Source organism: Hemiscyllium ocellatum, chromosome 2, assembly GCF_020745735.1.
Source record: "Hemiscyllium ocellatum isolate sHemOce1 chromosome 2, sHemOce1.pat.X.cur, whole genome shotgun sequence".
Taxonomy (NCBI): domain Eukaryota; kingdom Metazoa; phylum Chordata; class Chondrichthyes; order Orectolobiformes; family Hemiscylliidae; genus Hemiscyllium; species Hemiscyllium ocellatum.
Window position 1 is genome coordinate 99,619,191 of NC_083402.1, and position 16,307 is coordinate 99,635,497.

At 38.9% G+C, this 16,307-nt stretch overlaps 1 protein-coding gene across 11 annotated transcripts in view; it reads left to right on the plus strand.

Annotated features, from left to right (window-relative positions):
- The first annotated feature begins 2,803 nt into the window (after nt 1–2,803).
- The window catches only part of LOC132824400 (nuclear factor 1 B-type-like), a 561,732-nt gene continuing 548,228 nt past the window's right edge, over nt 2,804–16,307 (plus strand). For 2 of the 11 annotated variants that reach the window (XM_060838899.1, XM_060838832.1), the window contains exons 1-2: nt 4,474–4,567; nt 13,097–13,628. In XM_060838899.1, coding sequence (XP_060694882.1) covers nt 4,532–4,567; nt 13,097–13,628 — 568 coding nt within the window. In that variant the 5' untranslated portion in view covers nt 4,474–4,531. The other 9 variants (XM_060838860.1, XM_060838879.1, XM_060838850.1 and 6 more) reach the window with 8 other exon arrangements.

The following is a 16,307-nucleotide window of genomic DNA, read 5'->3' on the forward strand; positions in this document are numbered from 1 at the left end:
TCATCCCTTTCTTATTTCTCAGTTATGTCCAGGAGAAAGTGAGAACTGCAGATGCTAGAGATTAGAGTCAAAAAGTGTGGCACAGGTTAGGCAGCATCCGAGGAGCAGGAGAGTCAATGTTTTGGGCATAAGTCCTTCATCAGGAATGTGGGGGGAAAGCACCCTTACCCAATCTCCCTTCCCACACCAAACCCCCACATTCCTGATGAAAAGGTTAAGCCTGAAACGTCGACTCTCCTACTCCTCAGATATATTAATACGACTAGGCTAGGCTTTTGCTTGAGCAGTCTGCGAGACATCTCTCCCAATTTTGGCACTATACCCCATACATTAGAACGGAAAATTTTACATCTTGGGCAGGACAGAATTTATCATTCACACTTCTGGTGTCAAGGTCAATGTCTTGGTCTGTCTGTTTTCATAACTTTTATGAGATATAGTGGATTGATATAGTGGAGTGCTTGATGGATGATTGTAGGGACATATGAGAGTTCTGTCATCTGGAGTTACATGTAGCCCATACCAGGTAAGGATGTCAGATAGCTTTCCCTCAAGGGAAGCAGATGGCTTTTTATGACAATTGACAATGGTTCCATGACCACTTTAACCAACTTAAATTCTGGATTTAGAAATTGTTTTCAAATTTCTAGCTCCTCCTTTGTACAAAAGTGAGCCTCAAGAAATATTACAATGATTATGTTCTCATTCTGAGGGAGACTATATGAACTGTCAATGGTGATATATTGTATTTCAGTCAGGATGGTGTATGCTTTGGAGGGGAGGTTGCAGGTGTGGTGTTCCCAGGCATTGACTATATTTGTTTCAGATGGTGCAGGTCACAGGTTGAAGTTGCTGCAGTGCATTTGCATTAGGGCTGTGCTGCTGCTTCTTTGGACCAGCAGGCAAGCCTTAGGGTGTCAGATGAGGTACTAATCAATCCAGCTGTTTTGAGTTGGATGGTAGACTCTTGAATTTTGTTGGAGTATTGTTGAACATGTTCCATGTTGATGGTGGGACAGGCAGTGAGTTACTCACCATCTGAGTCAGGTAACTTTCTAAGCAGTATTGAATCAAGCATGCTAATGACATGTCCCATTCATCTTTATTGTGAAATTATCCTGGCTTCTAAACTTGGCATGTTGGTCATTGGATAAACATATGGATGATAATGGAACAGTGCAGGTTAGATGGGCTTCAGATTGGTTTCACAGGCCAAAGGGCCTGTACTCGCTGCAATGTTTTATGTTACATCCATTAAACATCACATTTCATATTTGCGGCACTGCAGAAGCACCAGACTTATTGAAATTAATGCAACTGGAAACTTGTTTAGTCTATTTTTACCTTTTGACAGCAACGAGAGCAAGACGTTTCATTGATGGCTCATGCGGTTAGATCGTCCTCCAATATTTTTTCTTATTCTTGGGCTATTTGCTATTTGGGGAGATGACCTTGAAACATCACAGGAAAATCGGAGAGTTAGAGTACAAACAAGTTCGGGCTAATCGTTACATGGTGGTCGCATACTGCTAATAAAACAAATTGTGACCTCCAATTGTCATTGTTTATTTTTATAAAGTGCTTTGACAGAATTCCCAATCACTGAATGTATTTAAGTGACTTTTACCAAACTGTTTTCTTCTGGATTGTGAAGACTAATATAAATACTAAGCGCATCGCATATATACTCGAGATAGGTATTTCAATTTTAAGTAGAAAATAGATTCAATGCACACTTGGTTAAAACTGGCTGCTAATGATTTTGGAAGTAGAAATTTGCAAGTTCGGCGTTCAGCTTTTTTTTGTGTTGCTGTACACAATAGCGAGAAAATAACGTGTGAGTGGGAACAAATTAGATTGCAAGACAACTCCATAACAGGCACAATCATTTTTGGGCAGTTAAGAATGACTTAGCACAAATCCTGCAGAGAAAAAAATCCCCAGCTCCGCTCTGGTTTTACAACTTTTGACTGCTCCTTGGCGCTTGCTTGCTGCATTCGAGCAGATTTATGGGAATATTGCCCGCCCTCTACGTTGCACGACGGCTGAAGGCTGTTAGTTAGGGCGTGGGGAACTGCTGTTCATATCTGCAAACAGTTCCTTCACCCCAATACACTAAACAGTCTGAACACCAAAAGGAACAAAGTGGGGAGGGTTGGGAAGTCATGAGCAAGGGCACACTGATTTGATTGGGAATTATAAAGTCAAATGAAAGTGTCACACGAACAGAGAGAAATCAAAACATTCACACACGAACGAAAGGTTGGAAAGCGGGCAAAAATTAAAAGAGAGACTGGAAAACTTTAGAGAACAATAGCTTCTCAGAGGGAAGACCGACAGGAAAAGTAATAAACCTCACAAAGATTAAACAAAAAGTGAGAGCGATCCGAGCAGATAAAGTGAAGACGGAAACGATGAGAAAACTGGAAAATAAGAACTGATTTGCCAAGGCAGAGGGAGTGTGAGAAAAGAGAGGAGAACCATTATTCCAAAATTAAAGAATGACTCCTGCCCCCGCCCAGTCTGAAAGGCAGGTTTGTGAGCAGAGAGGGAGAGATGGGGGAGGGGACAGATTTCCTGGAGTTCCGCACAGCCCCGGAGAACCGACTCAAAATCAGAGCCAAGTGCAGAATTCCAGCATAAGGACGGCAGAGGGAGAGGGTGGGCGGGGAGACAGAGAAACAGACTTCGCAAGGGCAAACTGCCTGACTTTGACTTTGCCGCTGTTTTTTTTAAAGTCGAGGTATCGCTTCCGGTTTGTAAAAGGCCACTTTGAGAGAGAGAATAGACACGGGGGGAAAGCCTGTTCGCAGTTTGTGCAGAAGGTGCGCAGTTTGAACTTAAGGAGAGATGTGAAGCTTTTAAACCGTTGTAGGCAAACTATATTTTATTGCAGCATTGTGCAATGGTATGTGTTACAGAAATAATATCCTCGTGTTTTCCATGTTGTGTTTTAATTTCCCCTCAGGTTGTGTCTTGGCTGCAGCGAGTTTCCTTCCTCCTCTCTCTTCTACCCCCCCTCCATGCTGTTTTCACTTTGTATTTATTTGATTATTTTTTGGCGATACTATTGGATTGTTTATGTCTGCAACCTACAGTTCCCCCTCCTTTCTCTCCCTGATGTAGGTCACGCTGTTATCAGATGTGTTTGTAAAGCTAGCAATGAATCAGTCCTGGTTGGTGCTTGCGTCCAAAAAAGCGCTGAGCTTGGCAAGTTTCCCGACTTTTTAGATTTCTCTCCCTCTCTCTTCCTCTGGCTTGGCTCGACAGCTCCAAAAGAATTTGAGATTGATGGCAACGTTCTGTTGGCTGGAAGCAGACACTGCGGTCTTCTTAAAAAAAAGTAGAAAAAATATCTACGCCTTGCATTCTATTTTCATTTTGAATTTTCTGATGTCATTTTCCTCTCTGTTTTACACAAACGCATTCTCTCTTTTGCTTTTTAACACCAAATGTGCAGTAAGTGGCGGTGAACAGGAATAGTTTTATTAATAGACCGGTGGGCGATGAGGGCGGGAAGGATTACTGTTGTCTGACACCACACGCCGCTGTGGCGTGTTCGGAATGGTCAGGGGCCGTCTTCTCAAAACTGCTCCAGCTCGAGAGAAGGCCACTCGGGCCATCGTCCCTGCACTCGCCTTGCAGTGAACGTTAGAGTAGAGAGATGAAACTCACTCCACACCGCAATTTACCGCAGAGAGTTGTTCTAAAGGAAGAGAAAGAGTTTTAGGAGGAGGGCGGGAAAGGTCAATTTCGCACTTAAATTTGTCTTCTGCACTCTTGCCAGAAACAACACTTTAGCAACCACTTCGAACCTGCCCTCCAATAGAAAAATTCATCTGGGGGTGGGGAGAGAGAGGGGACAAAAGGCGGACTGAAAAACATTTCAAACTGCAACATATCCTATTTCGGCGACCTGTCAAAAAGTTTCAGCCATGGTCCGATACTGTAAAGTTCCGCAACTATCCTTCACACCCAACCTCCTTCCCCTAAGAGAGAGGGCCGAGTATTAGAGTCTTGAGCTACAGGACCTTTTTGCTGCAGATTTCCTTCCCCCTTTTTCCTGCCCACTGTTCAATTAATATCGGAAAACAGTACACAACCCACAACAAACCAAAACTGCGGAGAGTTCAGTGAACTGTGGTTCACAAAGAGAACATGTTGGTTATAAATATTACCATTGGCGTTGTCAGCGGTTTTAGCCTTTTGTTAACCTGCCTTGGAGTTTGAACAATTTGAACAGGTGCACTTTTGTGGAAAAAATAAATTACTAGATGTATTTTGTTAATAATTAAACCTCTTTTAGGTAAAAGTGCACAGAACTGTTGAAATGTTACCTTTCCAACGCCACTGTGGATTTGATGACGAACTGGATAGAGAATGTTGGAAACTGGTTAAAGTCCATTATAAACTAAGGAGTGAAAGTAACCTCAGTAAAGAAGGCAAACGCTTTCAGAGTGAATGGACTAATTTAGTTCGAATTTGCAGTGAATACTCTTAAAAGGGTTACAGCAATTAAAAAGGGTACCAAATGCAACACGATCGATTTCAAAGTGTCTACTCCCCCGTAAGTATACCTGTAACTGTACTTTGCAAATTGACACGTGTAATGTGGAAGGGTTTTCCTTCCACATATAACCTCAAACCGCAAAGAAACGTATATTTAAAAGAAAACTAAAGAAAAAGTCCAGATCAATATTTTATTCACTTTGTAGTTTGAAACTCCAAGACAGTTGCTTAATTCTACGATAAAGCAAACATTAATAACGGACAATTTTTGTGCAAATACCGAACACATTTAAACAGATAGAAAATAACTGGACACGTAAAGAAATAATTATATGAACTATCTCGACGTACAGTCACGGTGGGAAAATGGCTCTAACTTAGACATTGCAAAAGCGAGTACTCCATAGTTCCACCTCACCCCTACCCCCCCACCCCCTCCCGTAGAATTATCACCAGGATAAATCTGCTGAAATATTTCTGATTTTACCATGTTGTTTAGAGTATGCCCGCAAATACATATTTGTGTAAATGCAGAATTTAAATTACATTCCGGTGAGGACAAACTAAAAGGTTATTAGTACATATTCAGCAGACCCCAACACCCATTACTCTTTGCGAACGTACTGAAAGCATTAAAGGGCGGCACACAAACCACACCGCAAGACTAATGGTTTGTTCTTGGGGATTAATTCTAGCCAGTGATCTCTAATTATCCCGAAGCATGTTGAAATCTTTTGGTGCAGGGGCACAATGAGGATCATATTTGGACACAACACAATTTGAATGTGTGCCTTATTGTGCCCCTCAATTCTGGCAAGTGCAGAAAGTTTGCCGTCAGGATATAGGTGACAGGGGCTACTGAGTTGATTTTTTGGCCAGTTTTCAATGGAATGATCCAGGGGCCTGTCCTGTTCCTGGAGAAGGTGTTCTTTTCCTTGCTCCGCGATCCGGGGATTTACTATGCGACTGTCTCTTTTGCGAATGCTAGTCTTCCGCTTGTGTGTAAAATAGCGAAAAAAGCCTTGTCAAGTTGTTTTAGAAAAAAAACGTGAACATCCCTTCTCTGGGAGGACTGGCGGAGAAGTTCAGGGTCTTGGTGGATTGGAATGTGTGTGCCTGAAAGGAGAATATCGAGTTTGTGTAATAAATATTAGAGACGATCGCTGAGGCTGCCAGAGCGGTGTTGAGGGGTAAAGGAGGGAGCGAGGGGCTACTTTTATTTCGCATCCCCCTCCCCGCCCCCCAACTACTCCCCGGTTTAAAAAATACTGGAGACAGAAGCAAATCAGCAGTTGTACCTGGCGAACCCTCCCCTTCCTCCTAAACTGCCAGCCCCCCACCCATCCCAGATCAATTCCAGTGCCAGGCTCTGTCTCCTTAAGCCTCAGGTTTATAACTGCGGTGAATGGAAAGTTTCGCCTGGTATTTGTGCTCTGGTCTAGCATTGGGTGTTCGCTTCTGGCAGCTTACTGAGCTGCACCATTTGACCGACTGCAAACACATCCAGGATATATATCCCACTGGAAAATTCACTAATCTTGACTCCAGGTTTTTTTTCTCCCCTTTGCTTCGGGAAACTTGCCATCGGATCTTTAGGCGCGAATACCGACAGACTTTGCGACTCTTCACATCAGAGAGTTTTTTTTGAAATCCGACAAGTATATGAATGGATAACACGTTACACGGAGGCTCCTAAGATCTGTTGGAGTTGCTCGTGGGTTTGACTTGTCTTTTGTTTTTATTTTACCACCGGGATGATGTATTCTCCGATTTGTCTCACGCAGGTAGTTGTATTTTTAATACCACATATTGATTTGTGTATTTTTGGGGGTGGGGGCGCAGTGCGTGGTACGTTACTTTAACTGCTCTGGTAGTTTGTGGAAGGTGTTTGCGGATCGCGGCGAGTTCTTTCTTTCCCCTGGAACAGCTTAGGAAGAGCTATGGAGTGCCGCAGAGCCGGTCCTTTACCAGCAACAACAAAAACAAAATCTCTCCTTTTCTCTCTCTCTCCACTCTCCACCCTCCACCACCCCCCCCCCCCCTCTCTCTCACACACTCACATACACAGACAGAAGTGGCAGTCAAACTGACTATTGCTGTAGATTCGGGAGTAAACTGGCAGCGAATGGATGGGGATGTGTCACTTACCAAAGTGGCCAGACTCTGAAGAAAGCAGTCGCAACAGGGAACATCTTTAGATAGAAATAGCCCAATTCTACAGCAATGTACCTGCCAGCGAACCTACATTTTCGACTTTTTATTTGAGACCTTTCCCTTCCTTTATTATTATTATTTAAAAAAGACGAATTCCATCATGTGAGTTCTTGCAAAATTGTGCCATTCCTGATGAAGCATTGACAGAATAAATAGTTATCGGTCGCCCTACCAGGTTAAAATTAACTCACCAAGAGTGGTTTATTTTCGCTACGTTTCTGTGTATTTACTGAAGTTTCTACTTCGTTTTTAACGGCAATTCCCGGTCATTATATATTAACGGTCCATAAAGATATGAATATAGGGTCATTGGACTTAGGAGAATTACATGATATATGTTTTAGTACTTTTGCAAGTAACCTAGCATGCTCACTGAGAGGCAGTTTAAAATTGCGTTCAAAATGCCCCATATTGCAAAGGGGCTTCATGACGGGATTACTTTTAAAAGTTCATCATCTGCTTCTTTTTCATTATTCTATTGATGTTTAACAATTTGTGTTGAGAAGTATCACTTATTGAATGATTTATTAATGACTGCCTTTCTTTTACATTAAACTTCTGAGGGGATTGAATACAGAACAGTATTTGCTCTAGAGTAAAAATTTTTTGTTCCTTTGGAAATTCTTTATCCTTCTTGGATCTGGGGATTAAGAAACGGATCGCCTATTGAAAGCACAGGGTATGGGACTTGGAATTGGTTAGAGAAGTGATTATATCTACAATAATCTATTAAAATAGTTTGAAAAAACGATGAGTGTATATGAAATGTATTCAACTACTAATAGCTGTTAAACTTGCACCTGAGAGAATATTTTTTTAAAAAAGTCATTAATGAGCTACAATTAAACTTTTACATATGTAACAAGGTTTTTAAGGCCACACAAATATTTTGAAAGATGAGGTATAACAAAAGTTTGGAACTTTAACATTCATTTGTGTCATTCGTTTAAGATCAAAATTGTAATTTTATTAAATTGTTCAAGTAGTGCTATAAATATTAGTATGCTGGCAACAAAGATTGACAATTGTGGCAGCTGCTTCCTCTCAACAAAATGAATTGATTTTTGCTCTAAAGATAGTGGTGGTAAGTGCAGTAGATTTATTTTTTAAAAAATAGATTATGTGACAAAGGACATCTAATAATAACATTCCCAATTCAAAATTGTACATTTAATTATTGAGAATGACAATGCTTTTTGCTTTGCTGTATTTTGACATATATATTTCTGGAGTTTTTTTGACATTGATTAAACAGTGCAACCAAATAAGTAGGTGAGCCAAAACTATTTAGCCAAATTATTATTATTGAGTTTGTTTTCAGTCAATGTTTACATGTTAAAAATATTTGTAACAAACTTCACAGATATGGTAGTGTTTTTAATTCCAGAACTGTTCAAATAAAGTATGGCTAGCTTGTTTACACAACACAAATGCGTCCGTTTGATTTGTGAGTCCTTATTCAGAAAAGTAAATGCAGTACCCTTTTAACTGAGAACAAGTGAACACAAAGCTATATTAATGTGTGAATTGGGCACAAAGAAGGCAAAATTATGTGGTTTTCATAATTGGGAAGTCATACATTTGTTTTGCTAATACTTTTTGTTTCCCACATTCTGTTTTGTTTGGCGTACGGATGAGATTAACTGAGATTGGTTTGTTTTCTATAAGATGTGACTGCTCAAAGAAATTAAATTTGAATTACTTCAGGGGCAAAGGGGATAACCTTTGACATGACTATCATTGAAATAAACAGAAATATGAAGTTGAAGGATTTTAGAATTATAATGATCAATTTTGCAACTACTGAAGACATTGGACATTTTGTTCATATTCTATTCATGAGACTGATTGCAGTAAAAAAAATCAATTTGAAATTTAAGAGCACATTTTTGTGGATTATTTATGCACTAATATTGCTTTACATTTATGTAATAATTTAAAGCTGCCTTCCTGTGTTTTCTTTGGTATTCCATGAATGTCAATTGAAAGAGAAGCAATTGATGATACAATGTAAATTAACCATACATAATTGTAGTTTCAACAAAATCTTTTAAAGGACTACTTGTAAAATATCGTCACTTACGTCTTCGCATGCTTAGCGACACGTTGGGTAAAAGTGGAGGGAATAATGATCAATTTTTGTTTAATATCAAAATATACATGGTTGTCAGATATGGCATGTCAGTTTGAAGATTTTTGTGACAATGCTACAGCTTGTTAACAAAATATTGATACTGAAGCAAAGTTATAAATCAATGTTCTTGTATGTGATTGGTCTACTCATTTACTCGGTATCTAGTGAATTGTTTGAGCTATATATGTAGAAAAAGCTACGATTTAGCTTTAGCCAGTCGGAAAACCTTGCAACATTCTACTTACAGACCAGAGTGAACAATTATGCTTTATTTAAAAAAAAATCAGGCCTTGAACCAAAAACTACAAAGTTTTGGTTTAGATCAATTTAATTTTAAGAACTATAAACATGTTTGAACATTTTTATCCAAGCTGCTATTATGGCAAGGGTAAATGTATATGTGCTCAGACCCAGTTTCTTATTCACAGTGATTTGGCATCTTAAAATGTAAATACTATCTTAGAGAAACATGAAAAATGTCTCGATAGAGAAGCAGAAATGCTTATTTTTAAAAGAAATTAGTTGATTAAAATGATGGGAAAGAAAATATTTCATTTTTGATGTTGGCAATGGTGGCAGATAGCAATTGCTTAAAGCGCTTTTAAGGAATTTGTAAATCCTGCACAAGTGTGCATGTTTAGTTTAAAATGATCAGTTTATAGTTTTAAGTGCATTTCTGTACAGCTTTGGTTGTCCATGGCAATCTACCAAACAAAATAACTTGAGTTCAGTTACATTGTCTTCACTTTGGCTGTCTAAAAGCAACACCACTGGCATGGCAAGAAAGCTTGTCGCAAGATTGCCTTGGCTTGAAATTAAAATCCGTGCCAATTCAAAGTCTGTCATTTTAAATGAGAGCAAAAATGATACTTGCATTCTTTTATTTTGGAGCCAATATTTTTCAGTTGAATGCTCGTGAGTTATTTCAAGTAAGTTTTAATTTTTTTGAGGTATTAACTTGCAGAAAAAAATGCATTGTTTTTGGAGAGCAATGTAAATATGCAACTTTGTATTTCTTGATGTTTCTGAGAGTTGGAGAGAAGGGTAAAAAGTAGTATTGTTACAATAATTGAATGCAGTGCCATAAATGTATTTACTTGTGATATGGGGAATAATATGGGACCTCTTATATATGGCAAATGTGTGGTCTTATTATTGAAAAGACCGATAACATTTATTAATTAAATGTTAAAAAATTAACAGGATCTCTAAAGTCATAATAAATATGCTATTATTTTAAGTTATTATTGTAAATTTTTCATAATTCTTAAAAAAATTTAGCCATCTGTCAATAAAGATAAAGCTCCACTTAAACCGTTAGAAAAGCAAGGAGGAATTTTCTTGAACTGGTTTGTATGTTATATGAAGAATTAGGATTGCAAGTGGCTTCTTAAGCACTTTACATAGAGAACAGTGTGCAAAGGTTAAGTGAAGTGGTTCTAATTTATTTCTGCGCACACTAAACCAACATGATAAATTGCATTTTGAATGACTGAAGTTGAAATAAATGCTGGAATGGAGGGCGGTGGTGGAGTTGAAAATTAGTGAGTAGTACAAAATCTTGTTTTTGTAGCTCAAGACATTTTTGAAACTCCTTAATGTTTACAGCTCGGATTATCAGTTGCAGATTGTTGTAGGCCTGCAATTGGTAAGCATTGTGAAAACAATTTTTTTAAAGTGGCTGAGCTAAATTGTTCATTGCTGTTCTAGGTGCATGAAATATTAGAAAAAAACAACTTTACTCTTTTTTTTTATGCACCTGATTTGAAACCAAAATGCCCCTGTAAATGGATAGTTAGAAAAGCAAACAATAGGAGTACAGGAGAGGAGCTGAAGCATTTTGGCCAGGCTGTGGTTACCCAGAACAGAGCTGCTATTCATGCAAAAAGAAATTTGTGGCTTAACTCTTTATTGTCTTCTTATTTTATACAAAACCACCAAGATCATGATAAATTTTTATTTTGATTTTAGTTTCCTGCCTTGAAGAAAGATGACATATAACAATCAAATTCTCAATTTGTACATATATATTCCATTTATGCAACAAACTACTTTATTGGATTAAATTTTAGGGAAAAAAAAGAGTAAAATAATGTAACACAAAATGTTGTGGAATAGGACAGGAATTTTATATTTTTGCTGAAATTTAATTGTCCATTGAATCTATGGAAGCGTTAACCTGTTCCTGATGAAGATGATTTCGAGTCAAGAATGTTCTGACCTGATCTTTAGCTTTAATTTGTTAAAATATAAATAATCAAGTAAAACAAAGAATTTAAGCTTCACAGCTTTGCTGGCTAGGCTAGCATGTTTTGCCCATCCCCAGTTGCCCAGAGGACAGTTAAGGATCAACCGAATTGCTGTGGGTCTGGAGTCACATGCTGGCCAGACCAGGTAAGCATGGCAGTTTCCCTCCCAAGAGGACATTAATAACCAGATGGATTTTTCCCAAGGTTCAACAATGGTGTCATGGTCATAATTGGATTCTTAGTTTTAGATTTTTATTGAATTTCAATTCCACCATCTACCATGCCAGACTTTGAACCCAGATTTACAGAATGTTACTTGGCTCTCTGGATTAACAGTCCAGTGAGAATACCACTAGTCTATCGCCTCCCAATTAGTTGCACGCCAAGTTATCATTTTCATTGTCCAGCATCAGCTATATAGAACATAGAACAAAGAACAATATAGCACAGTGCAGGCCTTCAGCACTTGATGTTATGCCGGCATTTTATCCTACTCTAAGATCAGACTAATCTACATACCCTTCATTGTATTATCTTCTATGTGCCTATCCAAGATACGCTTCATTGTCCCTAATGTATCTGACTCTAGTATGATTGCCAACAGTGCATTCCACGCACCCACCACACTCTGTGTAAAGAACCTACCTCCGACATCTCCCCTAAACCTTCCTCCAATCATCCTGATATTATGCCCTTTCCTTACAGCCATTTCTGCTGAAAATGTCACTAGCTACTCACTCTGTCTATGCCTCTCATCGTCTTGTACACCTCTATCAAGTTACTTCTTATCTTCGTTCACACCAATGAGAAAAGCCATTGCTCTCTCCACCTTTCTTCATAAGACATGCCATCCAGTCCAGGCAGCATCCTCTGCACCCTCTCTAAAGCTTCCTATAACGAATCAACTAGAACTGAACACAATATTCCAAGTGTTGTCTAAACAGGACTTTATAGAGCTGCAGCATAACCTCACAGCTCTTAAAACTCAATCCCCCTCCTAATGAAAGTCAACACACCATACACCTTCTTAACTTGGAAGTGTACCTCAAGATCCCTCTGTTCCTCTATACTGCCAAGAACCCTACCCTTAACCCTGTAATCTGCATTCAAATTCAACCTTACAAAAACAATCACTTCACACATTTCCAGGTTGAAGTCCATATTTTAAAATGTTTTAGAGTAATCACTGTGCGTGATCATTATAGTAAATTAAGTGGCATTATGGGGCTTCCTAGCCTGCTGTGTAATGGCACTTTGAGCATGTTTGTTCTGTTCCCTAAAAAACTACAAAGTAGAAAGCAAAGCAGAAATTGACAGAGGAATTAAGGCATCTGGTAGAAATGTTTATTTGACTTCTTTAATTCTGACGTTCCTAACCATCTTACATTTTCAACAATAGGATAACAACACCCACCCCTCTCCGCACTCCCACCTCCACCCACCCAATGCCCATCTTGGCCCCTGCTGAATACTAACTGGGGTTAGTAACTGAGCTGGGACTGCAGTTCAGGAATATCAGAAGGTTTGATGAGAACTGACATTGAATCTATTGGAACATGCACTGTTTTCTTCTGTAATTTCTTGAGAGGATCCTCAAAAGTGAAAACTATAGGTAAACTGAAATCATAGGATTTAGCTGGCAATTATCTACAGTGTGAGGAGGAAAACATATTGTTACATTCACTGTTCTGCTCACAAGTCTAACTGATACTGGTCACCCTTTTTTGGCTACTTGTTTAAAATAGCTTTTCTTTGCTTTTCTCAAGCACTATGATTGAGCACCATATTCCCATCCAATTAAATGTACTAGTTGGATATTATTAAACATAGGAAATGTAATTTAATAGGAAATTAAAAAGAACCAAAGTCAAATGTGCAACCTTATTTAGATGTTTAGCTTTTCAAGTTTCTCTTAATGTAATTGTGATCAAAATAAAATTGTTACAATTGCTGACTTCTTTCTGTTATTCTTCTGCCTTTTGTATTAAAGGATGAATTCCATCCATTTATTGAAGCACTTCTTCCACATGTTCGTGCAATTGCATATACCTGGTTCAATTTACAAGCCCGAAAACGTAAATACTTCAAGAAGCACGAGAAACGAATGTCTAAGGATGAAGAAAGAGCAGTAAAAGATGAGCTGCTGAGTGAGAAACCAGAAATCAAGCAAAAGTGGGCATCAAGGTTACTTGCGAAACTCCGCAAGGACATCCGGCAGGAGTACCGGGAGGATTTTGTGCTCACTGTTACAGGCAAGAAGCACTCTTGCTGTGTCCTGTCCAACCCTGATCAGAAAGGCAAGATGCGAAGAATCGATTGTCTACGGCAAGCTGACAAGGTGTGGCGTTTGGATCTAGTAATGGTGATCCTGTTTAAAGGCATCCCATTGGAAAGTACTGATGGAGAGCGTCTTGTCAAATCCCCACAGTGCGCCAATCCACTACTCTGTGTTCAGCCCCATCACATAACTGTATCGGTGAAAGAGCTTGATTTGTTTTTGGCTTACTACGCTCAGGAACAAGGTAAGGCGGCATGTTTACTGGCATGCTCATTGTAAGAGGGCCAGAGACCTGCACCTAATTTTTAAGGTTTAATTCAGAAAAAAATGTATTCACTATTCTAATCTATTATATTGAAATTGCGTTACAATCACATCGAACAAAATATTCAATTGGTCCTGATCAAACCATGTTGTCAGTATTATGTTTAGATGGAAAATGTCATCAGATTTTTGATGTAAGATAGTCTTGTGAATGCAGGATACTAAAATTTACATACGCCATGTGATTTCAGAAACATTCATCTTTTGAAAATAGCTGTAAACTAAATATGATACTTGCATAGATTTTAATTTGAGCAATTGACTGACAGCCTATTTGTAAGGGACCTTTTCTTTCCCCTCTGGGGCTGCAGCTGGAAGTTGAATCTTAATTTCATCTTTAAAAAGTCAATAATGAAACATTCTGCATAGTACAAAATAAATATGACCTTTTAACCAATAACATCGCATGATGCTTTTAAGATTATGCAAAAATTGCAGAAAGCTTCCTTTTTCAACAGAACTTAGATTTGAACTATTTTAAGTGCCCTTTCAAAATTCCGTTTTTTCTTTTACATTTCTTATTTCCCAGTACGGGAAATATTTCTAGCTGGGATACCTGACCCATTCCAATATCATCTTTAACTAATTGCAGGGAGATGTAAGGGATTGGCTGAAATTGTGAATTCTGTCTATTGTACATGACTTCCTCTTGTTGCTTCTGGATTTCCTTGATGTAAGAAGAAACCACTCATTTGTAAAGTCACTTGGTGGCACAGAACCTGGATTTTGATGAAAAGAAAGGAATGTTGCTGAAGTGTTTCCTGTTGCACCTGTCAGGCCACATGTGTTCTTGAACTGCGGCATACAACTCTCTTCTTTCCATTTGATAAAAGTGGGTTTGCATTGCAGAAAGGGGCTTACTTCTGGATCTTTTCTATAGTCAGTGTCTTTGTCAATGGGGAAGGATCAATGTTGAAGCTGTCACATGACCTGCGTGGTATTTGGGAAATGAAGGAAAAGACTGTCAACAACCATCCCACTGTTCCAAACATAGAAGCATGGAAAAAAATGTTGGAGTCGGCCATTCATTCTTTCGAATCTGCACCACCATTCAGTATGATCAGGGCTGATCATGCAATTTCAGTATCTCATTCCTGCCATCCTTTTAGCCACAAGGGCCAAGTCCAGCTTCCTTTTGATCTAATTAATGAACTGGCCCCAGCAGCTTTCTGTGGTAGAGAATTCCACAGGTTCACAACTCCCTAAGTCTTGAAGTTCTTCCACATCTCAGTCCTGAATGGCTTACCCCTTATTGTAGACTGTACTCTTAACATTCTTATCCCATCACTTCTCTCTTAATAAACAGAGGAAACTATCTTTTTCCTGTATCTCCGTAATTTCCTTCATTACTGTCGTGATTGTAAAGAGATCAGCTAGGTGAACATCATAGAATATGCATTCTCTGATTGGGGCTGTTAATCTGGCTCAATCAGAGAGCCCTGGCTTATAACTAAAAAACATGAGTGTTCACTTTTGAGAGCTGGCTCTGAGGGCGCTGGATCAGTTTCAAGGACTTCCCATGTGTAGTTAAAGAGTGACTTTGGTGACTGAATATCAACCTCTCTGAAATTAATTCAGCGGCAACAAGAGAAAAGCATGCTCCTGAAGAAATTCATTTGCAGAAGTCATCTTTGAGTTGTGGTAAGCATTTCTGGCATCATGTTGTTATTTAGGAAACTTGACTGATCTGATCCGCCCATCGAAGACTGTCCCAGTATGTGGAATGAATGTGTCATTTTTTTTTCTGGGAAAATGACATTGAAAGAGATGAAAACCAATGAGTAACTCTGACAGCTTGTGGACCTGCAGCTTTTTCAGTTATTCAGAACTTAACACTCTTTGAGACACCAGATACTAAAACTTTCAAAAATTGTCAGATTTAGTTAAGGATAATTACACTCTCCTGAAATTTCTGAATGGCTATCACTTTTACTTGGCAATGTGAGAAATTGGGAAATCCTGTATTTTTGACTGGGTTAAGATGACTGGCAGAGGCATGTGACTTTGTTTAACATTGAGTAAGATGCTGAGAGACTATTTGGTATTTTGGATTAATGATTAGGCGCAAAAGGGCCTAACACCTGAAGCCTACCTGGACTTCAAACACACATTACAATTGGTTTTACCATTGGAAAATGCTACAAGTTGAGCATATGAGTTGGAGGGTATTCCAAATGGAAGTGGACACCCTTGCCCATCCGACTGAGCACACAAAATTAATCAAGACAATTGCGTAGCCTCACTGAGGAATATATTTTGAACAGAGGGACTCTAGGTCAATCCACAGCAATACACCAAAACAAAGCCAAGCCTCGGCCAAATGCTTGAAACTTTCTACAGGATCCAGGCCAGAAAGCCATTGTACTTGCTGCTGGTATGTGGACTTGAGATGGCAAAAGTCTCACTAGATCTAAATAAAGTAAAAGAGGCTGGTATCCAGAAGAGTGCGCTCACTGGAAAGTCCACTTGCATCTGGTTTGGAATAGTTAAATTGCTCAGCAACTTACAAGTCAGACCCAATCAAAGTAACTATCTGATTAATTGGTCACCTTGTTTTCATGGAGATCAATACCGGCCATTTCACTGATCACGAAACCAG